The sequence below is a fragment of the Fringilla coelebs genome (assembly GCF_963513975.1).
Source record: "Fringilla coelebs genome assembly, chromosome: 6".
Classification (NCBI taxonomy): Eukaryota; Metazoa; Chordata; class Aves; order Passeriformes; family Fringillidae; genus Fringilla; species Fringilla coelebs.
The window spans coordinates 7263234-7289475 of record NC_140034.1 but is presented as its reverse complement, the minus strand read 5'-3'; the positions used below and the strand labels follow the sequence as shown (position 1 = coordinate 7289475).

General features: G+C 41.9%; 1 protein-coding gene across 1 annotated transcript in view; it reads right to left on the bottom strand.

Moving 5' to 3' along the window:
- The window catches only part of SYNE2 (spectrin repeat containing nuclear envelope protein 2), a 175898-nt gene that overhangs the window by 33631 nt on the left and 116025 nt on the right, over positions 1–26242 (bottom strand). Inside the window, 19 exon segments of the mRNA XM_084208589.1 lie at positions 2734–2889; positions 4764–4889; positions 6183–6377; positions 7778–8012; positions 9270–9364; positions 10090–10237; positions 10670–10824; positions 11317–11442; positions 12853–13032; positions 14959–15163; positions 15622–15755; positions 16905–17081; positions 19443–19592; positions 20968–21123; positions 22314–22490; positions 24080–24226; positions 24652–24834; positions 25470–25602; positions 25813–26009. Coding sequence (XP_084064715.1) covers positions 2734–2889; positions 4764–4889; positions 6183–6377; positions 7778–8012; positions 9270–9364; positions 10090–10237; positions 10670–10824; positions 11317–11442; positions 12853–13032; positions 14959–15163; positions 15622–15755; positions 16905–17081; positions 19443–19592; positions 20968–21123; positions 22314–22490; positions 24080–24226; positions 24652–24834; positions 25470–25602; positions 25813–26009 — 3075 coding nt within the window.

Below are 26242 nucleotides of genomic sequence, written 5' to 3'. Positions count from 1 at the left end.
CTAACTAGCTAATAGCACCTGTCTCTAGTCTAGGGCTCTTAAATATGTATTTATTTATTAACCTTGATGGATTCCTGTACCAGGATATATGGGACAAAGGAAGTGAAAAATGGTTCAAGCTCTACTGAAGTAAGAGATACAAGTAACCTCTCATTCTCACCAATAAATTTTGTATAAAGACTGTGCACAACATTTTGCTTGTCTTGGCTGTAAATGCCCACTCTAAATGTCTCCCCATGGCAGGAAACACTCCCTCTTCACACCTCACATGCACTTTATACAGCATATGACTCCTCAAAATTCCATTATTGATTCTTCTAGACTAATATCTAACACACTTTTGTAACCCCACAGTGAAGTTTAAATGTGTAGTGTGGAAGCAAGGTCAGCTCCATCTAACACCAGGATCAAAACAGAAGGCACCAAGCCATCTCCTACTACACTGCTTTTGTCCCTTAAATTCTGACTTGTTTTCAAGGAGGGGATGGAGAGCTGAAGGGGATTTCTGAATCCTTCATGACAATCTAAGCAAAGGCAAACAATCTCCCAAGTTCTCCATAGGAAAAAGCCTAGGGGGACCTCAAAAACTTTTCTAAGAGTGTCTCTGCTCCAGGATGCTCCTGTGTACCCTCAACCTCAGAGGTTTGGAGGGTGAGGTGAACCCTTCATCCTTCCTTACACTTGCAGCATATCCCATGCATGGAGATGAGTTTACTTGGTCAGTGGAAGCAAAACAGTTTGTAGCACAACAAGCTCTAAATGCTGATGTGATTCTGACACCATGTTTGCCTGCTCAGAACGGGGCAAGGCAGGATTTTAAGAGCAAGAAGCACCATTTAGCTGGCTAACCAACACAGGCTGAGAGTAAAAAACAGGAAAACCCAAAAAAATCCCAGGCAAGCTTCTAGGAACATGCACCCTTCAAGCCATTGCTTCAAGCACTTTCTCTCTGCCCAGCTGCCCTGGTATCACCCCCATTTTGCACCCACCGTGTGAGCATTGTGTTCATTTCAAAAGGAGGCTAAAATAACATCCCCACGGGGATGCTGGCTGGGATGAATGGTTAAATCTGTGACCTACATGCACCTTGCAAGGGCAGCTCTGTAAATGCTAATCCTTTGAGTGCATCTGCTCACTCTGTCTGCCCCTGCCCAGTTGAGCACAGGCATCTGGCTGCCCCAGGGCTGTGACAGCTGCAGCTCTGTCACCTCCCTGCATTTATTCTGCACACTTTCCTCCGCACAATACATCTTGACTATACTTTGTTATCCAAAATGAAGCAGTCATGCCAACAGCAAAGCTGATCAAGTCTGTTCTCCTCGCCTGTGTCCAGCACTGAGGAACACTGTGGGCTCTCCTGAGGTTCATTAGGGCTGTGCAAACATTCAGAATCTCCCTCCACTACAGCCCTCAAGAGATTCCTCCCACTACAGATTTTGTGTGCCTAACACAGTTACATTACTGTCACCTCTTTCCTGCCTCCAAGACAGACTGAACTCAATGTTGCTCCCTCAGGAAATTAAAATGGAAATTTTGAATAAAATCTGATCTTAAATTAGTACAGGAAATTACTACTTGGATAGACTGTAGTGGAGCATATATAAAAAATTTAATTTTCAGGGATATTTGACACAGTGGGGACAGCAGGCTTCAGTAGCTCACCAAAAAAATGAAAAACAACAAAGTTCTCTCATTTATAGGCTTAACTACAGATTTCCATTAGGAAAATGGTTCAGGCATTTTCATTTAAAAAATAATAGCTTGTATTTCTCAGAAGGGGAGAGGATGTCTCTGGAATTATTTTCAGAGTTCAGAAAAAATAACAGAGAAAAACTGGTTGTAGAACAGCTGTCCAGTTTAAGAAATTAAATTCTTCTTTCTCATTGCAATGCAAAAAAAAATTAATTCTTCCAATCAAACCAAATAACTATTTCATCACAACACAGTTTGTGAAATAAGCACAGCTGCTTATTACTCTGGCAACATCCCCACCAAGACTGCTTGACCTTTGCCTGTGGAAGGGTTAGAAACAAAATACTAACTGGCTTCAATAGTTCTTTACAGACTGTAAAATAAAAGCTATACTTGTCAAGTAAAGGGATGCAACAGTTTGGCTTGCTGGTGTGTAGAGCCCCCCAAACAATTTAAGACCCTGAAGTATTTTACCTCTTCCATGCTGTTAACAGGACAAAGTAAACACACATTCAAACTGCATAATAACCTAATGAATCGAGTCCATGTGACTTCGCTGTAAATATTTCCCGGCAATTTGACACGCAACACTAAATTAAGTGTACAGCAACAAGCCACAGAGAATGTAAATGTTTCCAGCATTTTCCTGCTACAAAGAAGACAAGCCAGTTCTCAATGTGTTCAAACCCAAGGAGTTAGTATTGAAACGCTTTTAAGTTTCCTCTCTGCTGGTGTTTTGTTTCAACTTCCCTCTTCCTTTCCCTGCTCTGTACCCTCAGGCAATTCCTGTGCTTATCCCTCCCTGCCTTTGGCAGCCCGGAACAAAGGCACCTATTCCAGAAAACAGCTGCATCTGGCTCTGTGCAGTCCCACAGTCACTTCTTACAAAGGGTTTGCGACAAAACCCTGGGCAGCCCGTCCAGGACACAAAGGGTGCACTCCATCCCGGCAGGAGCAGCCCAATTCCCCCCCAGAACTGCCAGAGGGGCCGAGCCCAGGAGAAACCCCAGTGCTGCCAGCCCGGAGGAGGTGAACACTTACCCGCAAGCAGAGCTCTTCCCACTGCCTGTGCAAATGCTCCACTTGCTCCTTGAGCACCATCATGTCCTCGGTGAGGATGAGGTGTGCCAGCTCTGCCTTCATGGCCTGCAGCTCCTTCATGTCGTGGGCCCAGTCCGCCAGCGACTGCTCCAGCTCCTGCATGGAAACGCACCCGCACAAGCCTTGGCACTAAGCTCCTCGGCTTTCCAAACCTGCTGGCTAATCCCCTGCCCGGCCTGTGGGGGAGGAGAGCAGGGAATGTGCAGCCGCCTGTGGTGGGGCTGGGCTGGCCAGGATCCCCAGGAGATCACTGGAACCCCACTGGAAGGCACTGGAGCCCATGGCAGTGCCCCAGCTGACCCACCGGTACCATCCCTGCAATCCAAAGTGCTGGGACACAGCCTGGCCCCAGCAGCTCCCCACACTCCAGGGCAGCATCTGGGCTCTCACACCCAGGCCAGCACATGCCTGCTTCTTCACATGCCTGTTTCCTTTATTCCTGCTATAATTGTTTTGGACAAGTTGCTTTCCACCTGCATTTATTCCAGTTTCAGGTTATTTTTCTAAACACACAAAAAGATTAAACAGTTGCCTTCTCTAATAAATGATGTCATAGGCAGTTCCTCAGATTTGTGAGGAATGTGGAGCTTTTAAACTGCTTGTTCACAGAAAACAGGCTCTCTTTTCTGCTTTACTCCCTTGCTCCCTCAATTCCCCTTTCTCTTTATTCTAAGTTACACATTTTCCTTAACACTGTTAAAATTGTCACCTAAAAGGCAGAGGTACCACTGTGTGCAGCTGGGGAATGTTGACAGTCTACACACACAAGGTCCTAGGGCCCATTTTGCAAAAAAGCTGCTGGGAAGGGTCACTGGCTCATCCAACAAAAAAAAAAAAAACTCTTAGAGAGAATCCAGCTTGTGTCATTTTGAAGGGGGAAAAAAACTGTGAGTGTTTGTGTCAGAAGTGTGCTGGGTCTAAACCTGTGAGGATTTTCACAGGTCTTGGACCCAGCTTCAACACTAGAGGAAAACACCAAACAAACCTAACTCTAAAATTTACACAAGATCACAGTACTCCTATAGATGTGCACACATGCATTTAGGTTTCCTAACAAGGAGCAAATCCAGAGCAATTACAGAGCTAACTATGGAATTTAATGGGACTTTGCTAGCTTCATGTAAGAACCAGGGCTGAAAGAAAAATAGCTTCATTCCAGATAGAAGTGCAAAGCAGGAAGAGCATGCCATGCCATTTTAGTCCTTTATTGTACTACAACACCCACCAGCAGCACTTGCACCGGCAAGGCAGAAGCTGTGTGCTTCCATCTCACAGATAAGTCAGGGCCACAGCAAGGCTGCTGCCGTGGGAAAGGCAGCCAGCACTCATAAAGAAGATTTCAGACAGCTGATAATGAGTTCAAAGCCTTGGCTTGTTAATAAGCTTATTTGTTCCCACTACATAGGTCAACAATTCACTTCATAAAAGGATGATGAAAGACTGACCACTCCAGACAAAATGTCTCCTATCCCTTGGAAATGCTTTTCTTGCCATTTAATTTTCATGGTGCACTATGGGCTGCAAGGAATTTTGCCACTCCCTTACTCTTAATTTTCCTTCTCTTTAATTATTCCCAGATCCTGAAGGTATGTATGGTGCTTTGCAGAATTACAAGGTCTCTTGCCTGAGGAGCTTCATGTGCAAAATGGATTGGGAAACAAAAAGAGAGATTCAGTCATGGGACAGCAGCCAATTGAGCTGACAGAAGGGAGCTTTTTCCCTTTTGGTTAAGAAACTACTTATTTTATAAATTCAGACTGTAAAGGGAGCAGAAGCAGGAAAAAACATTCCAAACATTACTACTACTCATAATCTTCTTGATCAGCTGGACTCTGGAGATGGGCAGCAATCAGGATGGTGTAAAGGAGAGAAATTCAGCATCTCTGAAGAGCAGGTAAGAGGGAAAACTGATTTTACAGGGATGAGGTGCTGTGCAAAGAGTACATCAATTTAAATATAACTGTTCATACCTTAATATGTTCCTTGGCTTTGTGGAGCTCTTCATATTCAACAGGGAGTGGATCTTTTAATTTCTCCTTTAGCTCTTGCAGTCTGCTTTCCAGTTCCTTGGTTTGCTTTTCAAAGCGGTCACAAGTCTGCTCAGGGAGACACAAAGAAATATAAAAGGTGAGGATATTTTATCAAAACATATGAACCACATGGATATGTTACAAAATAGCATCTTCAACCCACTGAAATAATCTACCATGTGGTCTGGTTTTTTGAATTTTCTTTTTTGATACATAGTGCCACCCACAAGAATTTGGTGCTTGGATTTACAGAACTTCAAGCCTCTCTTATTTAAGCCTTGCCTCAGAGAGCACTTCTGCTCATTTTGTTTTGTTCAACCCAAGAGGCTTTAAGCGTGGTTTTTGGACTGTATCAGTGGCAGTATTCAATTTTAAGACACGTTTAATGTCCTACCTAGCTATCGCCGGCCGGGGGTTTACATACAAATCACAAACGGGACAGGACTGCTGTGCACGTGCCTGGAGCTGTTTTGTTTTTCAGCATCAGTCTCATTACATGGTTATGACAATGGGAAGATGCCATCAGCTCCCATCCCAGGCAGCAGACCAAGAACTTAATGTTACAACTTACTTTATAAACTTTTTGACCAATCACACAAAGCAGAAGCACATTGACAGTAGTTCCATCCAACCGCTATAAGCACACGTACCTTTGGTTAAAACAATGCTTGCTTATTTCGAATACAATACCTACTTGTAAGCCTTAAAACACAATGCACAGAGCTCCATTATTAAGCTTCAAACTTCCTAATATCTTGCTAGATAAACTTTTCTGCAGCTCAGGGAGTTATCCTAGACAAGTGTTAATACACAGACCATTGTTCTATTTGTCCTTGCTTTTCTACTTTTTACATAATTTTTCTGCTGACCAATCTCATGGCTACTGCTTAGCTCTAATCACAGTTCTGTTGTCTCTGAGGCCTGCCTTTTGCAGCTTTCCCAAAACCATCTGATTTTTGGATTCCCACAATAGCCATGAAAGCAAATTCATTGCTGTAAGGAAATAAATATGACCAGCCCTTCTATGTATATGCTGAACAACATGAGGAGGAACAAGTCATGTTGACTCTAAGCCAAATTTTAGCTTTACAGCCCAAAGCAGGAGTGAGCTCCAGGCCATGGGGAGCTTCAGAACAATCAGAGCAGAAACATCCATTGTAGCAACAAATGGAATCCAACTCAATTTCTTTGGAGAATCAGGGGACCACAGTTTTAGCATTCCCCAAGCCCTGATGACACATGACAGGCACTTCTTTCAGAGTGCCCCTGCAGCAAGCAGCAGCTCAGCCTGGAGATGGTGAGACAGGGAAGCTCCTGAGACCCAAGGCCAGAGCAGCAGGTGGGGAGGGCATCACCAACCTGTAGGGTGCCACTGAACTGCATTTTCTTCTTCTCCAGCAGGGCCTGGGTTTTCCCCCAGCGCTGCTGTAACTGGCTGAGCTCCTCCTGGAGAGCAGCGCTGGTGCTGGGATCACAGACAGCGCGCAGCTTCTCCCCGATGTCGATGACCAAGGTGTACATGGCTTGCCACCTCTGAAGGATCACTGCCTTACTCTTGAAAAGGAAAAAAAAGTTAATTTTCTAAGCTGTTCTTAGAAAGTTCCAGAAGTGCTTTCTTGGTATTTCACTTGTGAAGATGACTCACAAGGTACAGCTTTGTTCAAAGTCGTGAAAGAGGAATCAATAGATCTCCTATGTGCTTCTTTAATTTCAGAAAAATCATCTTCTCTCTGATATTTTGATTTATAAAACTCTACAAAAGCTTTCCCCAGACCAAATCTATAATGCCAGACCAAAACTGCAGCAGTCAAAAAAAGATGGAAATTCAGTTGTGTGAGTTACTCAGAACAAAAAATACAAACTAAGTTCTATGACCACCTCTAACATCAACATGTTAGGCTCATTTTTTCAGAGATAACAGCGCTGTAAATCATGATGTACACCAAGTGAAGTAAGCCATCAATAATAATTTGCCCACAACAAATTGATCCCTAACACAAGGAGGTATAATCAGGCTTTCTTTATGTAGAACAGCAGCAGGAGGAAAAAGGCAATTTGGAGTAAGAGGGAGAAGACTTTCTGGCTTTTCTCACTAAGAAAAAAAGCATGAGCACTAAGTTGTAAAATCTACTGAAAATCACCTTTACACAGCAGGTAGAAATACAGATGAAATAAAAAGGGCAAGCACCAAATGGAACACTGGTAATGTGTTAATCCATCAACACTAGGTGTATGGGGACACAATATAAATCTTGGACTGTGCAAATAGCATTCAATAGTATGATTTTAAAAGGTTTTAGATTGCCTTACACAACCATCAAGTTCACTGCTTCTTTCTACCTTCCTATAAAACAAGGAGGTCCACAGTTAAATGCAAAACCAAAATATCCAAAATTAACAAAGGAAAATATTTTTTTCCACTGCATGTAAAATGCAGAACTCACTGTTCTTAAGAACTGCTCATAAGGTTTGTATATCTTGGAGTGAAGAGATTGCCTTGCTTTTTCTTTGTTTCTGGCCCCTCCAACCCATCCCTGCACACACAGGACCTATATGGCCTGTTTTGCCACATAATTACCTTTCTTCAGGCAAAATAAAAGCCCTGAATTCAGCAGTCATGTCAGTAAGATGTACACAGACCTAGAGGTTACCTGCTAACTAGTGTGTCTGTCTCATCTGGCACCCTGAATTTCCATCTTCATATCCATAAAATTCTTAAAGCATGCAAGGCTACTAAATGGCCACGCTGATCAAGAAGTTTCTGAGTATAATGAGCCTTTTGCAATGTCACTGCTTTCTTACCTGTACTCAGCTCTAAGGAAAAAGTATCACCAATCATTTCTCCCCCAAGAAAGTGTGTGATTTTAAAGCTTTTTACCTGACTGGAGAGAAGCTGTTTCAGTCTGAGGGAAAAAGCCCACATATTTTAGATTTATGAGAAATAAACACAGTACCTTGAAATCATGAATTACATTTCTAAGCTGGTAAAGGCTGTAACAGTCCTGGCTCTTCACAGCTGCAAGGAAGCTGTCTGTGTCATCAAGGAATCTGCTGAGGCTCTGCAGGGAGCTCCTGAAGAGCTGCCACTGGCTCACGAGTCCATCGATGTCTTTCTTCCTCTGCTGAACCATCCGGATAACATTCTGCCACTGCTCTTTCAGCAGTGTCAGCTTGGAAATAAATTCTGTCCTGAAAATTACAAGGGCTGTGTGTTAATTTATTTTGATCCCAGGGCTGCATATTACAGTAATTGTGATGGAGCTCCATTTGCAAAGTTGTTTTTCAATTATAGTACCCAGCAATCCAAGAAAGCTCTTTGCAGCCCTAAGCTCAGCCCTGCTCTCTGTAATCCATCTTTTAAGCAATCCAAACAACCTTTTACATGATACAAAAGAGGGTAAGGCAAGTCAATCTTGCAATTGTGGTATAGCAACATACACAGTGCAGCAATCAGACACAATATGCACTAAACACTTCTCTGAAGAACAAAAAGGTCAATCCAAGTGAGAGAAGGTCGTTGATTATACTGCAAAATTGATCTGCACAATGGAAAATTGTGTAGTTATTGAACCCATTTAAGCAGTTATTCTGTCCTCTTCTTCAACATGGTCAGATGATCCAGCAGATCTGGCTGGTTGGTTAAGGCAACCCCATCTATCAATTCTGCTTCTCTGCAGGAGGCCATCGTCCCTGATTCACTCTCACACAAACCCCTGCCTTTGTGTGGGTAGTTCCAAACACAAAAATCCAGCAGCTCAGCTTAGTGAAGCCCTACCTTCCCTGGCAGTTTTAAGCCAAGCTATGGATTCCACACTGGCATGTCTGAGGGGAGCACACACACTGTCCTGCCAAGTCTCTGGAAGCAGCAAGATCTGGCAGGGAGGGAAATGTGTTCACCCCAAACACCTGAGGCAGCTGAGCCCCTGCTCACAAACATTACCTGCTGTTTCTCACACTACACTGAATAAGAGAAAGGTGTAAGATCATACTGATAAAAAACAGGTTTAGGGACCATACATTTGAGGTTTCATGGCCAGTGACTCAATGCCCTGCCATGTGTGCCAGGAGCTATGTGGATAGTCCACACCTCTGCACTCCAGGAAGAGGGAGAGCATCCTTTATACGCAGGATCCTCATTATGCTCTGTGGTCAGGCAGCTTCTCAGCCACAGGGACAGAACAAAAGACTCCTCTTCAGAAGCAATTATTTTTGTTTTCAGCCCAGCCTGTTACTATCCCAATGCAGTCTGGCCAGGGCACCTGTGTTTCTTTCTGATTGCACCTTCTCGTGCTTTTGCAAAATGTGACAGGTGATCATTCAAAGACTGAAACCAGCTAAGAATTTGGATTTATGTCCTCATAAGAGCAAAGATTCAATACCAATTCCAAGGAAGGCAGCATATTCACTAAATGACCAAGATCTTAAGGAGAAAACCAAATAAAGTACCTTTTCTCTGCTTCTCCAGATTCCAAGGAGAGTAGAACTTTTTCTATGATAGAATTAAATGTTTGCTGATTTATGGAAATCTCAGTCTGCAGCATCTGAAAATACCAAGAGAAGAAGTTTTAACTATTCAGTGAACAGCCTTTGCTAAGAAAGCTGCTTCTGCTTGTCTGGAGTGACAGCATTTATTTAATTGTAAAAGCTGAAAACTCTATTATTCCCAATTGCTAGTGTCAAATGCACCCTAAGAGCCCACAGTTTTTGGCTACCAGGAGGAATTTGCACATATGTGATAGTGGACCCCACCATGAGCTGGATGATAGAGATCTAAAGTTTTTTGACTGTTTCTCTGTAACAAATAGCAACTGTCTGGAAAAATGCCAGATAAAACAGATTTTTCACTAAAATATAGCAACTGGTCAAACCAGAAATATGCTGTGAAAACACTATTTTAAATGCATTTCTTCCAGAAACTGTTAAGATTGCTGCTAGGTCTCCAGCAAACTATCCAGTTAGTTTCCACAGGGTCCAGTGTTCTGGGACAGGCTGACAAGTACACCTCAGGGCTGGAGAAATTTAGGACTTCCATGACACAGCACTTCAAGATTCACTCCTAAAAGTCTGATCCTTGCAAAAAGAGATCTGTCCCTTTGGAAAAGGATTTTCATGTTTCAGAGTTTTTAACCTTAATAGGCATTTCAAGAGTGAAATGCTCTGTAAAATCCTGCCCAGATCTAATTTCAAAAGGCACAAGCATTTTCTAGTGATTTCCCCCTGCCTTCATCATTCGAGCTGAAGCTTGCATTTTTAGAGTTAGCTTTACCTCATATACTCTCTGTTGCTCTTGCAGCTCTTCAAACCGTCCTGGAATATCTATTTTTAAGGCTTCTTTCATTTTTTCAAGGAATTTCATCCACTTTTCACATTTCTGAAAGAATTTCTTCTCATCATTTTGGGTTCCCTCAAGCATACTGTAAAACAAAATGAATAACCAGAAACTTCTGTTGGTGGATGTTTTTCTGGGTATGTTTACAGTTGCTCTAATGTGGTGGTATACATATAATAATATAAAATTATTATATGTATTTTTAAATGTATTTTATTTATTTTTTAAAATTGATTTTAAATATTTTTTTATTTATTTTAAAATTAACATATGGGGGTTTCACTTGGCACTTTGCTCCCTTCTTCCCCTACGAACATCCAGGTTTTTGCTTCAAGTAACTTGGAATACAAATAGCCACTGAAAAATCAAGTAAACTTCAAGGGCAGAATTCCACCTGGCAAGCCCCTGAGAAATCTGAGAACAGATTGCAAAATGTTCTATGCTTTAACTTGGTTTTCATTTCAATCACAGAAAAGGGAATTGTTACTAATGATTTTTTTCTGTTTGCATTTCAGACCTGCAACATTCCAGAGCAGCTGCTGTTTTCTGACTCCACTGCCGAGTCAGGCTCTGCATTTTCTTCAGGGTGAAGTCACTGAGTGGCAGCTTTATGCTTGCTTCATTCAAACTCTCTATGCTTGGAGAAAGTGCAGCAAGCTCCAGTGTCTGGTTCTGGAAATAAAGAAAAAATAAATTATTGCAAAAAAGTACTGCCTTTCTTTCATGGCAAAAAAGTATAAAAGCTTATTCTCCACTACTTAAAAACACCCAACATTTCTGTGTTAACTTCAAAAAATACAGGGGAATAAAAAGTAATAACTCTTTTACACAGGGTTTTCCCACACCTTTTCCAACAGCACTGAACAGATACTCAAGACTTGGAACATTTATCTCATACCCTACATTGAGGAAAAGAGGGCAGAGCTCCAGGGCAAAGCTAGGGAAAAAGATCTCCCATCAGCCCCAAATCTGGTGATTTTCCTCCCTCCCATGCAGGCATTTGGTCTGAAATGCAGATTTAATCATTGCTTTTTGTGTTTTGGCTGAATTATAGTTAGTTACTCTGATGGAAGTGCAGCAGCTGTGACATTTTGGACACAAAGAACATTTTGAAGTGGGCAAGAGCTGAGTAGTATCTTTATGTATTTGGGAATGCAAACATACCATGAGCAATTCTGAGTTGTCTCCTTCCTCTAGACAGAGGCTATCAAAGGTGTCTGTGCAATTCTTGACACGACCCTCCAGTGTTTCCAGGCAGTTGTTGAAATCCTCCAGTTGTAAAAGATTGAACTGGGGTGAATATTGAAAATTTACATTAGTTACTATTTATTACACTTATTCAGTAGACAAAAAGGGGCAATAAGCAACATTTTTAGGAAAACAAACAGTTATTAAACCTAAATTCTAATGCATTTATAACTCTCTGTAGAACTTTTTTCCATTTTTCAACTAGACAAGGGGAATATTTAACCCAAAGCAGAGAGCAAGAAATAGAATCTCAAAATTCCGAGACAGCTGTAACTATGTGAAAGGAATAGGGGTTTCTGTGATATCTTTTATAGCTTTGTGCTATTTAACTTATTGTGAAATTGGAAAGTCAAAACTCAGATTATCAGAGGAGGGAAACTTGTGAAAATGAAATTCCTTTGAGGTACACACAAAGCCTGCATCACCAAAGCTGTGCAGCTTACATGAGCTCTGTGGAGAAATCAGTAGGGCTGGAATTCAACTTTCCTTTAGCAGAACAGCACTGGGAAAACTTTTTCTTTGTTTCCAGAATTAAACTCCATATCTCTGAGAGCACTTACACAGCAACAGTTTTTTAAGGGATGAATGGCAAAAACTGGTGTATGGAGAGAGATTGCTGTGGTAATACCACGGGGTTAAACCAGAGAAAATGAGTACCCAGAAATGCATTTTTTCATGCAGTGAGAAGTTCACAGGGAATATGAGAAACCTGCTATCTTCACAAAGATTTCTGGCTTCCAGCCATTAACTCTGCTGGTAGATGGAGTCATAAATAGAGCTGGCTTCAAATATCTTGATAAATTTGGATTTACTTTAAAACAGAATAATTCATTGAAATCAGACTTTTTCCATAGGAACAGATCAATTCTACATCAGTAAATGTCCAGCAGTACATTTGTTTGGAAGCTTTCTCAGGAATACCTGTGAAGAGGAGAAGTCAATCCTCCACTCACTACTCCGAGCAGAGCTCCTGGATCCAGGACTCTCCCCACCTGCCCTGAACAGGAATGTGAATCTGGTCCTCAGAATTACATCAAATGGTCACAGTTCCCTGTTTGGTTTTAGGTTCACTACATGAACTCTTCCCAGGGAAAACTGAGGCCCATGATTTTTTTTCAAGGCACAGCTGAGAAAGTTCAGAACTTACTTCAAAGTCCAAAAAAATAAAAATACATTTTCTAATCTTTAATCATCTGAGGGTCCTGGGGATAATGGGCCCAGTGACAGAGGCTGTTAGAGCAACACAAGCAGGTAAGGGTGAAATCCTTCACCTGTCCCTCTGGCTTCAGGTATTATTTCTTTATATAGTTTATCATCATCCTGCTGAGTTTTAATGAATTAAAACTTCAATTCAAGAACTGTAGTGCTCTAATGAGGAATGTGACTCACACAGGACTCAAGTGAAGTTACCCCACACTAACAGCTAATTTAATATTAAAAGAAAAAAACTACCTGAAGTTCATCTAACTTCCTCTGCAACATCTTTTCCAAATAGGTTGCTCTCTGGAATGGCTGCAGCTTCTCCATCAGAATGGCCTCAGCAGCTGTCCCAGCCTGCTGTTTTATCCTGTCAGCCTGCAAATAAATCTGGGCTCGGCATCCTGCGAGGTTTTGAAGTCCATGCTGTAAATTCTGACGAGAAAAGGGGAAAGGGGAAAAAAAAAGTCAGTAAATGAATCAGATCATCATTCATGTGCCACTTTCATTTGGTATCTTTTGTTGCTGTAACTAAACTCTTTTTGTTGAGCCCATCTGGGAGCCAAGCTCAGCTGTGGTGAAAACTTCAGTCTTTTACTTGGAGGATAATGGGAATTGCATCCATTGAGTGCAGTGCTGGGAAAGGCACAGTTCAAAGTTCAATAGAACACCAGTGACTTCAGGCAGTGGGATATTGCTGCTCCAGAGGGAATCAGGGAGGGAAATTGGGATATCCCTCTCTACAAGATGTTTGTACACTACAAGATAGAGGAACTGGCCCATGCTGCAGATGAGGAATGCTATTCAGTTACAGCCATACCAGTACTTTGGATCCCTCAGTGACTGAGGACTATGGGTTTGGTTTCATTTGTTCCCCTTTACTAAGAAAGATGCTATAAAATTATACTCTAAAGGCAGTACAGGAACAAAGGGAGTAATTTTAGACTCATTCTATGTACTTGATTTTTTTCTTTTTTTTTTGACAAGTAAAATTTACTTCTAGCCATGAAATCCCCTGAAATTTGCCACTATGTATTGTCTTTTCTGAGAATAATGAGCAAAGAACACACACATTTCCCTAAGAAGCAAAATGGTCCTTGCTTCCTGACCTCTTTCTTTGAAAGGATCATGTTGTATAACACCACTCCAGCCATTTAATAAAGAACCTATTTTGATTTCCTCTTCTCTATATAAGAATTTTTTTTTTTTTTTTTGTGGTCACAACAACCCATAAAACCATAATTTTTCCTAATATATAGAGAGGAAAAGATTAGAGGGATTAAAATAAAATTTTGTTGTGCACATGAATATTCAAATACACAGAACTCATACACCATTTCATTGATCCCCATTCTTTTAACTCACCACTTTAAAAAACCAACAATAAATTCCATGTGTTCTACCCACAAACACCAGGACAAGATCTACAGTGCTAATGGCATTCAGGTGGCAATGCCTTGCTTAGAAGGTGTAGCACTCTTCCCAAAAATGTCCAGAAAATGCAATTCCTTTTTGCTGACATAATGGTGAATTTCTGTCACTGCCATTAGTACATCAGAAAAAAGTAAAAAAAAATTGATCTAGACTTTGCTGCTGTCAGTTTTTTCTGACAAAGAAATATATATGAGTTCTTTTCCCTGTAATGTAAAGTTTCTTATTTAAGGCCACGTGCAAAATGGAATACTCTGGACTTCTTCCAATTCATGGCTAGAGATTCATAAAGCACAATTAATCACTGCTCTGTCCTGACATAAGGATTATTATATTTCTTTATCACAGTCTGAAGAAACCAAAAATGGCAGAACCTAGTGACAGCTTTGCTGCCCGAGAGAGTCCAACGTGCCGTGTGGTTTCAGCATGAGATCTCATTTGCCTAAAGCCAAAAACATTTACAATAATCTAATGAGCTCAGCAATCTGTGAACTCATCACACCAGACCAAAACACAGCACCAAATCCAATTAAAAACAATTTGAAGGCTGTGGAAGAGTTCAGGATGATGATGTGCTCAGGAAAACTGCTCTTTTTTCCCTCAGCTATTGTTCTTGTAGATATTATTCCTCCTCCCCTATTTATAAGATAAATAATTTTTCTTTCAGTGATTCCTTCCAACACAGGCCTGATCTTTTGTGTAGAGCAGAAAGTGGCAGAGATGGAATATGACTCCCTTCTGCTCTTTTCTCACCATACACTAGCTCTTGGTCTCTGGTCAAAGTGCTTAAAGGAAATACAAAGGTGCCTGTTCATGGGAGAAACCCACAGATTTTATCTTTTCCACTTACTGGATTGTTGGTATTCTTTTCCCTTGTTTCTCAAAAATAAATCTTGGTTTGTACCCAGCAGCAGAAACTTATTCATGTACCTTCATCTCCTGTATCCTCTGCTCCAGGGTTTCTATGGAGTTCTCCTCAGGCACGTGAGCATCCAAGAGCTGAGCACACTGCTGGCTGTACTGCTGTAACTTGGCTGCTGTCTCAGAGCACAGAGCATCAAAGGGCTCCCAGAGCTGCAGAGCTGCCTGTGCTGCCCGCAGCTGATCTGTCATGTCTTCATTTACTGAGTTCCACCTGCCAAAATATCAAAAGATTGAGAGTGTTTTCCCAGTAGGTTCTCCTGCAGAATACGATTTGCCATAGGATTCCCTAGGGAGCTGCTTTGCATCCACACCCATGTTCCTGAAAGCCACAGTTTGTGCTGTGGGAGCCATCACATGAAAAGCATTCAGGTAAAAGGTACAAGAAGTTCCCCATCCCTGGAAGTGTTCAAGGATGGATGGGGCTTGGAGAAACCTGGTCTGGTGGAAGGTGTCCTTTTTCATGGCAGGGGGCTTGAAACTGGATGATCTTTAAGGTCCCTTCCAAGCCAAACCATTCCATGATTCTGTGATTCCACTCCTCACACAGATGCCCTTATGTAGGTGATATGCATCAGTACAGACTTGAAAATCTGACAGATGTTTGAATCCTGCCTCAACAACTTGGGTTTTTTAAATACTAATAACTGGGGTCTGATTTTGCAGGCTTACCTAGTGTGTGCCTCCATGCACTTCTGGTCAATAATCTCTGCAAAGGAGGGGGAGCAGCTCTTCTTCAGGGTACTGGCAGCAGCCTGGAGCTTGGCCCAACTTTCTTCACTGTTCTCTGATTCATCCTGAAGAGCCTGCAAAATGGATTATTGCAATTAATTGTGGGGGATAAATGACCTAAGTGTAACTTTCCCTATAGATTAGGAGGGATAGGGCAGCAATAATGCCATACTTCTGCAGCACAGATTAAAATGTTTGCAGAAAATGTAACACCAATTCCTAAAAATCAGGAAGCTAAGAGAGGTGAAATAGGAAAAAAAAAATCAGGAGATCTGTTTTAAACTGAGATAATTTATTGGCTGTTAAAGAAAAAGCTCATTTAGCAAGTCCACACCTCTGAACTGAATAAATGAATTTGCTAGAAACCAAAAAGAATTTATTTTAAGCCACTGTTTCTACTGGGAGTAAACTTGTCTGGATATCTCCTGCCCTCAGCTGCAAGCTCCCCCTCCTCCTGATATAGGCCATCACAGAATATCTGTGAACTGCTCCAGGTTAAAAGGAAACAGGATGATTGAAGGAAGGAGATGAGAAGGTGCCCACTTCCATTTATTTATAACATGAGCCCAGGTGAGGGTGGAAAGGACTTGTGCAGGGTTTACTGCCAAGAGTCCCACACCCAGCACTCACAGCCTCAGTCTGTCCTGCACCACCTCTGATACAACTCAAAAAAACCCAATTCAGGCCTTATTTACAGGAAAACAGGGAATGCTTGCACAGCCTCATTTAGAGCCAGGAAAGGGGATTTTAGCCAGAGCTGTGAAATGCCCAGACCCAGGGGCAGCCTAAGTGCCTAATCCAGATGCTCCACTTGGACAGCCAAGCGGAGCAGCAGGAGGAACCAGAGCCTTTATTTATGTCTGGCATTCTGACTCATTCAGAGGCTGTGCAGGGGACTCCAGCTCTCTGGAGGGTGACAGGATAGCTGGACTGGTGCTGGGGCAAGCAGAAATGCCAGGCTCAGCATCAATACAAGGTGCAAGGGAGCATGAGGACTTGGTGGCTTTTTCCTTGTACCTAAACTGCACTCAAGTTGAACTTATGCACTACATAAAATAAGAAGTCTAAGTGCCTCTGGAGATAAAATAACCAGTAATATTGCACTAACTTCAGTGTCATTATAATAAAGAAAAAGTTGCCCAGATAATTTTTTCTGTCTTTTTCTCTGGAGTTTGTTTGCCTAAAGGGAAAGAAGAGAGTACAGAAAAATAAGACAACTTTACCTGGAGAGTTTTGACCTGTTTTTTCAAAGCTTCCAATGAAGCTTCTTCCTCAGAAGGTTTGCACTGGCCTATGCAGTACAAATATCTTGTTGTCATCAAGCTGACTTCTACATAAATTTCATCATATGCTCTCCACTGCTCCAGCACTGACTCCATTGAGGCCTTCAGCTGTGCAACCTGCAGATAAACCATTTGTGTTAATATTTCTTGGGTAGTCCTGATATATAAATCACTTTTAAATTGACTTAGAAGTCTAAACTCAATGCTCAATCCATGACAATCCACAAGAATTTTCCAAGTTGGAGTATTTTACAATACTTTTGGTAAGGAATTATGCAGGCTTCAAAAAAAGCAGTAAATCATATCTAAAGTGAAGTGTAAGAATTTGCTGGAAATCAAAATTTCACTGGAGGTCAAGGTGGCACTATTCTGCCAGAACCCCCCAGGAAGTACTGAAATAATGAACTGCTTATTTCTTCCTGCCAAAATCAACCTGAAGCAGGAGGAAGTTGAAAGCCTTGATCTTCTTAGGAAGCAGATAGCTTGATCCAGTGATCCAGTTTCCTTTCAAGGACAATTTGAATAGAAATTGGTTTGCATGGAAGAAGCCACTGCAATACCCTCAGAGTTGTCAGCCCTCTTATGCTATTGTGCTCTAATAATGCAGGCCCACCTGGACCCCAGGCTAGCAAGTTCAGGATTCTCATACAAATTAAATGACTGATATTCCCTTTATCTCCTGTCCCTTTCATTAATGATAGATATCCCCTTTATTTTCTCTTTCATTATTACAGTTGTCAAATCTACAAGGGGCAGGCATGGCTTCCATTTGCCACAGGCTCCTAGCCACTGCAAACACACAAACACAATCCTCCTTCAATCATTTTTATCCTTCTGTTTAAGGGAAGTACATAAGGCATGTCCTGGGTCAGACAGAACATTCACCTAGCTCAATACCTATTTTGAGTCATGCTTGGAGAAAAGCATAAAAATCAGGCAGACAAACAACCACATCTCCACGAGACAAAAGCCTGATGCCAAACTTTGGTTCTGACTATGCAGGCACAAAATGGAAGATGAAAAAATGTCCACGCTGTAGTTCACCCTAAATACACTGCAAAGATAATTTTATCCTAGTACCCGAGTTTCAGGCACATACAGGCTGGTGGATTAATCATCCCTATTCTCTTTTGAATCATGGTACAGGTGGGAGGAATCTCTAATTGCTTTTTGTAGCCTGTAGCTAATTACTGCCCACACAAGGAAGATGGAAAGACATCATTCCCAGGAAATGTCTCAGGGCCACAGACTCACAGGCTTGAGCTCAACCCACGGACAATTTAATCAAGGTATTCCATCTCCTTAGCCCTGTATTAGAAATCTCTGCCTGGCTCTGATGTGAGCAGTCACCCGTGGGAAGGAACCTGCACTCGCTGTTTCACTGCACACACAGACAGCTCAGCCCCAAGAACATCCCACAGAGTTTGTAACTTTGGTACTTCAGTCACAAAATCCCTAAAATTAACATGACCCACGGTGACTGTAAGAAGGAAAAAAGCACCAGGCTTTTTTCTGCCAATTTCGATCCCCAGCTATATATCAGAAGGAAAAACTTTCATCATGTACATAAACATAAATTTTCCTGCTTTCTTGGTAAGAAACAGTCACATCCTTTCTGCTGAAACCTAAATCAAGAAACAGCAGATCAATATGGATCGACATCTCCTGTGGAAGAGTTCAAACAAAAGGGTTCAGGTTTCACAAAGTTCTGAGGAAAAAAGGCAAGGAATCTATAATAAAAAGTGTAAAGCATTCTTAACTAGAAACACAACTGCTCCATCATGTATAATTCTCTACAGTACATGGTTCTTTATTAGCACAAATTTAACTCTATAAATGCACTCATTATTATATCTCCTGCACCTATGAATTACATCCACCTAAAAAAAAAAAATCAGCTCTAATTATAAAGCTATTATGACTATAAATACAAACTGCTGGGGAGTCAGTTTGCATGGGAAACCAATCTGCCAGACTCTCCTTAAAGCAACTGGAAACTACACAGGATTTGAGGATGGCAAAAGCCACCCTGGTGTGTGGATGAAAGAGAACTGGGAGGTGGGAAAGCTGCAGTGAGAACAGGGCCAGAGTGGGCAGCTTCCACCAGTTGCACTACAAGGGAGAAAGAACAGGGTATGAAAGAGAAGGAGATCAAGTAAGAGAGTTTAAGGTTTCCATTTGCAGCTTGACAGAAAAATAGCAGAGCTCTTTATTTTCTTAAACTGCAGATGGGGAGCTGTTCCTCGTCCTCTTGTACCCAAACTGCTTCAAGATCAGACTAATTTTCCTCTCTCAACTTTGGAAATACATTAATTTCCTTTACAGTTAAGACTTAAAATGGAATTCATAGGAAGGTAAGGAGTAAAGAATACTTTGCATCTTTTTTGTACCAGCTCCTGCCATCCCACGAAGAAGATTAATGACATTGGTGGTCAGAACATGCAGTGCAGGAAACCTGAACACAAGCAAGGCTTTTACCTGGTTTACAATGCTGTCCTTCATTTCACACAGCTCAGCTATCCTCAGAGACTGGGCTTCTGGGGTTTGTTCTGCACTACCGTTCGAAACCAAACTCTCTTTGAGCTCATCCAGAGTTTTGGATTTAGCCAGGAGTTGATTTTCTAGCTCCTAAATAATGGGGGGAAAAAACCAAAGATAAATAAGATATTTTACTGAGACCATAGAAAAAAACTTCTGTGTGAGGAGCTTAGGTAAACATTCCTGCTTTAAGACCAATTTTGTGCAATTCTTCAGTCATGCAAAGGTACAACAGGAACTGGTTTTGCAATGATCAAGTCCCTGACATCCTAACAACTTCTAGAAAGTTATTTTCAGTTTGTCCCTTTACTCAGAGGGACCTCCATGGCAGAACTGCCACTGAAATCAACTCCAGTGAAATCAAGTGAGAACAATGATCCCAGGTATCTCCAATGAATGGAGATGCTGGGACTCCTTCCCCAGCACAACCAGCAAGATTATAAGAGTCTTGACATGCTGGGGGAAAGCTCAGCAGGGAGCTCTTTACAATGTGAGGAACCATCCCTACCACAATGGGCCACAACATTTTTCTATAGTGCTACACTTAAAGCCATGACCTTTTTTCATCTCTCAATGATCATCCCCAAAACATTTTTAAATTTGGACCTTATTTTTATTGACCAAATGAATTTTAATTAAACATTTTAGCCACCTGTATCCTAGCACTGTGTGTTGCTTAGAGCAGGTGAGTGTTTAGACCAAGCTACACTTGTGCCTTTCTTCCATTCTGGCTCCTCCACACTTTCAGAGGTGCAAGTAACTCAGTGTGTAACAGAGCACTCCAGACAATAAAAGCAGCCTACTACAAGAGAGAGATGTAACCATGGCAATGAAAGAACAAATATTCCATGTCAAAAAATAGAGAGGGAACACTGTACTGAATGAAAACAACAGACTGTCAGAGTAACAGGAACCAATTATTAGCTGGATGCCACTTGTATTAATTTTGAGGGGTCTGATGCCTAGAAAAACATGACAAAGGACACCCAGATCCTTGAGGCTGATGCAGAGAGACTGCACTATAGTCTAGGGCAGAAGTAGAGAGGGTTGCTATTTCTCCAAATGGGACTGAGTAGCTTCCATGACACTTCCATCACAGAACTCTTCAAACTAATGGAATTTGTAATTTCTGCCATGGCTGTGCTGAACTGAGAACTACTTCTATTGGAATAATCTCAGAATACAATATTGCTGCATGACACTCCAAATACCATGAAGCAACAGCAGATGCATCTTCAGTTGGTGGAAAAAACCACAGAATAGTCACTCACATTAAAAGTGGTTCTGGCTCTTTATCACCTGAATGCAACATGCTTTAATTAAAATGACACTGGAAAATTCTTCTGGGAAATGGCAACTTCCTTTACATTTCTTTCTGTTAAAATCTGTGCAGTTCCTTAGTCTGCAGTCAGCAAAGTTTGCTAAATTGGGCTTTTACAGTAATACCACTCATGTAACGATTTACCTTGCAATCATCTAAGGTGTTTTGTGCAGAGATCAGACTTGCTGGGGTCTGCAAGGATCTCAGTCGATCACTCTGAGCTTCCAGCCAGCTGTGCAGAGTCTGGGCTTTGTTCTCATTCTCAGTAATATCCTCCAAAATGTGTTCCAGGTCTTGTATCTGAAAGTTACAGAAATGTTGTAACTTACTTAAACCCATAAGTGGGCAGAAACAGGGCTTTGCCTTCCATGACAAAATTAGACATTACAAAATCCATACTGAAAATACTCTTTAGAGAATATATTTTGAAAGGAAAACCTAAAAAATTTTGCAGGCTTTTTAGGATCTGACCTTTTCCTTTGGAAGAAACAAGGCAGTGTGTGTTCTGGAGCTGGGAGACCTGACAAGTTGGGTGAGCCTGAGCTATGTGGACACATTCATATGTAATCTGAAAAACATCATTCTCACTAAAACCCACCAACAAGGCTACTAATAAGAAAGGGACCTCAAGTTTCCTATCTTCAATCTTGGTCCTGAGGATCCATTAAATCCTGGAACTGAATTTCATGAAAATGGTAGAGAAGATAACCTTTTCCCCAACAAAACTGAAATTCCATCATGGGAATTTTCAACTGTAGGGGAAATGAAATTTCCACTTAAAAGTGTTTCTGAAAGACTTTCTGAACTAAAAAACATTGGCAATTTTCCACCTGACCAGGAGTCTTTGTATCTGGATTCAGAACGACCAGCTTCTCCCAAAGCTGTACAAATTGAGACACAGAGATGAAAGAAGAAATGTGTTGGTAGGGAGATTCATGGTTGCATTTTGGGATTCTAAGCTCCCCAGTGTTTCTTCCATATCATGAGTCACACCAGCTTTTCTGGGCGTTGGGGCACATAAGCAGCAGCATCTAATTCTGGATGCATGGATTATTTCTAGCCTCACTAGAACAGAATAATTCTGAGGCATTGCCTGAAACAGATTTTCTCCAGAGAAACAAGATTATGCGCTGATAGGAAAATTCTGCATGTAGACCTGACTCTTTCAGCTGCTGACCTTCAAAGCACTGCATTGGGAAAGCATATTTAACTACTGCAGGAGGAGGACACTGACAGAGGAACCCACTTCCAGTGATCCAGGAGGGCTGGAGCAGGGATGGGAACTGATCCCTGCTGTGCCTTGTTCAGGAGGTTCATATGTCCCCATCTGAACGTGGCTGTCAACACTACTTACTTAATAATCACTGTTTGCACAAATCCAAAGGCTACAACAGGAAAACTGCTGGTAGCTTGATATATCCCTAATACAGAGCAATGGCACAGGCAAAATCAGAGCTGTAAGAGAGAAAGCCATGGGAGCTCAGTCCAACCTTTCTGTTGAGGGATGCCTGCAGGCGGTGCCACCGCAGGTTCATCTCACCCAGGCACTCAGCAAACTCTGTCCTTTCGTAGCGCTTGCTCTCCACATCACAGGTGCTCATCTGCAGCAGGGACTGGTTCACAAAATCTACTATCCACTGCTTAAAGTTCATTTCCATCATGTATTCCTGCAGGGGAAAAAAGAGAAAGAACAAAAACATAAGCCAATTAGTTCTGTAGTTTTAATCACAATGGTTCCAATGATGCTTCAAGGTGTGGTAATGGGGCGTTGACGGCTTTGTTTTAATCACGACCTAAAATATTCTTCTGAAAGAGACTTATCTGTAAGAATAATTCTCAAATTTTACCATTCTGTATTTGTGCAGCTGTTTCCATCCACTGAAATTTCTGCAGAAAATCTCTATCATTACATGGTTAGTTCAAGGTAAAAACAGGCTAGAGATGGAGCAGGATACAAAACCCAGGGGTACCAGACCCTGTACTTAATCCACTGGACAAAACCATCACACTGCCATGGGCCCAGATTAGGCCAAGACCAAGGCTTTCCCACACTCCTGCAACCCACAGGAAAATGAAGCATGAGCTTCTACTCTTTTTAACAAAACATCTGGTATCAGAATGAAATATCAGAATATCTGAGAGGAAAAAGTGTCCTCCAGCATCAGCATCTCTTGTGCAGAGAGAGAAGTGAGAAACTACATGCAAAGTGAAAACATAAGGGAATGTCTTTTTATTTCAGAGGGCATTAGAAGAGAGTAGGAAAGGGCTCCATATTTATTCAGTAATGCTCAGAAAAGTCACCAGGGAATACCACAGCAGCCACAGCTGCTTCCCTCTAGGAATTTGTGACTGTCATCCCAGATTTCTTCTCAGCACACACAACTCCACCTTGCTGACAAGTGCAAAAGGTACACCTACAAACCCACCTCTAAATAACACAAGTGTTAAGAGCAGCACCTCACCTACATGTCCTAACTGCCAAATCCAACTGATACAGAACAAAATGTCATATATGTGCTACACCAAGGCACTTGGAAAGAAATGCTTGCATTGGCACTTGCCTTATGTACAGCACCAAAGCGGCTGAGAGCTGCAGCTGCAGACTGGGAACTGTCAGCCTGTCTGAGCCCTGAGCAGGGACAGAGCAAAACAGGGCTCTGTGGGGATTCATGCCCTGAGGCTGGGCTCCCTGGCATCCCTGGAGTACACAGCTTGAATCCTCCCTGTGGCTGGAGCAATCAGCCCCTGCCACTCATGCTCCAATATCTGAACAGTGTAAAGAGTCTGCTGCAGCCTCTCTGCAGGGATGTTCATCTTGTCCCTCTTTACCTGGCAGGTTATTTCTTTTGAGGACCCATAATACTCAAACCCCCTGTTCTCTAGTCAAAATGTTAAATGGATTCAGGTTATGGAGCTGCATTAGGGTATTCCTTGTTAAAAGACAGACTAGAACACAGCACAAACACAGAGTCTGTCCTCCAAAGGAAGGAAAGCTTTCCTGCTCGTCACATTTTAGAGCAGATGAGACAGATGGGACAGCATGAGAAAAGGAGATTACAGCCCAGCAGGCAGAGGCTGTATTGCAGAACAGGCAGTGGTTTGTGTGTCATGGAAGCACAAGGTTTTATAAAGGAGGATGTTACGGCACACTTCAGACTGAGGAACCCTCTTGAGAGCAAGGGGAAGGGTATGACAGTGCCTGTAGGCTGCTTCCATCCTTTTCACAGCAGGCCTGGACTCACAGTTTCCCATTTACCTTGTACTTCTGAAGGAGGGTCTTGACCTGGGCAGCACTGTGTTGTGAATTTATTGGCTCCTCATGTTCCTGCTGCTGTTCCACATGATCCAGCCAGGCCATTAGTTCAGCAATAGCTTCCCGTGATGAAAGCTTTTCCATCTGAAGCTGAGGTAAAGCATATAATGAATCCTCTACACTCTACTTGTCAGAAATACCAAGGGAAATGGCATTTTTATTTTTAGAAAGGCTCAGGCACTATAATCGCATTATTGGGGCATGAACTTGAAAATGAGCCCTGTGCTCCAGAGTGACTTCAGTTCTAGAATTCATGAATCTGAAATAAAATTCTTTCTAATTTTAAGTAATTCTTTCTAATTTTAAGAAACAGACTTCCATGCAAAATCATAAAGATAATGAATATATGTAAAACAGCTCAGGAAGAATACAGCTATATTTAAACCGCAGTAAACTACTGGGGTCATTCTGAAAGTGTGGCACAGCTAATTCAGAAAAAGTCAATTGAATTCCAGCAGCAGCATTTTAGCATATTTAGCTTGAACTGAGAGATGGCAGTAGAGTTTCTCACTCACCTGGTGAAGCTTTTCTTGGATGGCTGGGAGCTGTGTAATCAGTTCTCCCCATTTTTGCTCAAACTTTGCCAAGGATGACCTAAGTGCTGCAGTATCAGCTTGCTTCACGTGGAGGAGCTGGCTGGCAGTGCTCACTACTGATGACTTCAGGGAAGATTTTTCATCAACTTCCTTAGAAAATGTCTGGGGTGCACAGGAGAAATTTAAGAGGGAGAAAATATTTATATATATCTATTGAAATGAAGACAAGCCATATTTTCACGGGATGAAATGCCTCAACAAACAGATTTTATCAAGATGGCAAAGTTCAGAAAACCTAAACATGTTCTAGCAGATAAATCATTTTTTTGCCCACCTCGATATACAGCGCTGAATGCCACCTTTTGCTCCCACAGACTGGGAATATCCTGATCCCCATTTCAAACAGAGGTCCAGGGAGCAAACCCAGTCCTCAGACCTTTGGCCAGCTCACATCTACCAGTCAACCTTCATGAGCCTTTTCCTTCCCCCTGTGCACTGCTGCTTCTGGCCTCACAGTGGGGCTGAACCTCCTGGCCAGCCATCCAAGGGGAGCAGGAGAAGACATGAAATGTAATTCAGCATGTTTCTCTTTCCTGACTTTGCGTGAGCACCTTCACTCTGTACCCTGAGCCCACACTCCAGGGTGAGCTGTTGAGTGGCTTTGGGTCACACAGCCATTCAGGGCTGTATTATGTGGGTGGCTCAAGGGCATGGCAAACAAAAAAAACTTCTCAAAAGGGTCATTTGCACCAGAATTCACAATGTCTTATCTAAAGTTGGCAGCAGAAATGACTTACAAACAAACTGCTGATGTTGTCCCTGATTGTGGCAAGATCTTGTGACACATTGAGAGACTGCTCCTTCCAAAAATTCATTCTCTGCTGAGCAGAATCCAACCATTTCATCAATTCCTCTGAGTCTCTGTTGTAGCTATAGGAGAAACAAAACACAGAAACATTTCTAGCTGAGGCTGGATACATTTCTCAGCCAAGTTGTCTTCTCTGTGAGAAGACACGTGCTATTCTGGCACCTCTGCTGCACAACCCTGCAGAAGCACGGCTTCAGCTGTCACCTATTTAAAAAACCCACAAACTAATGTCTAGCTGATACTTCAAACTTTTTTTTTTGTGTTGGACCCACCTGACCAGGAGTTTCAGTAATGTTTGAAGTCGTTGTAGCTCATGGCCAATTTTTTTGGTTAAAGACAACCACTGCTCTTCCAGCTTCCCAATCTGGCTTCTTATTTCTGGACAGTTCACAGCAGTCAGCAATTTCTTCCCTTCCTTCACCATCTGGTACAGCCTGGCATGCTTTTCATCAACACTGCCTTTGATTTTCTGTCAGAATATGGGAAGTTTGCAAAGCAGTAATACTTTAAAGACAAAACACAACTAGAAAAACACATTTCACTTGTTCTAACTTCTTAATCATCTCCTCTGTAATGTATTTTATTTTGTAAATGCCAGGAATCTCTAATTCATTACATGCAAAAGGGACAGGTTTTTGTGGGTTTGTTTATCTTTTGTTTGTTTGTTTCCTCTGGGGAGGTCAAGACAAATCTCAACACACT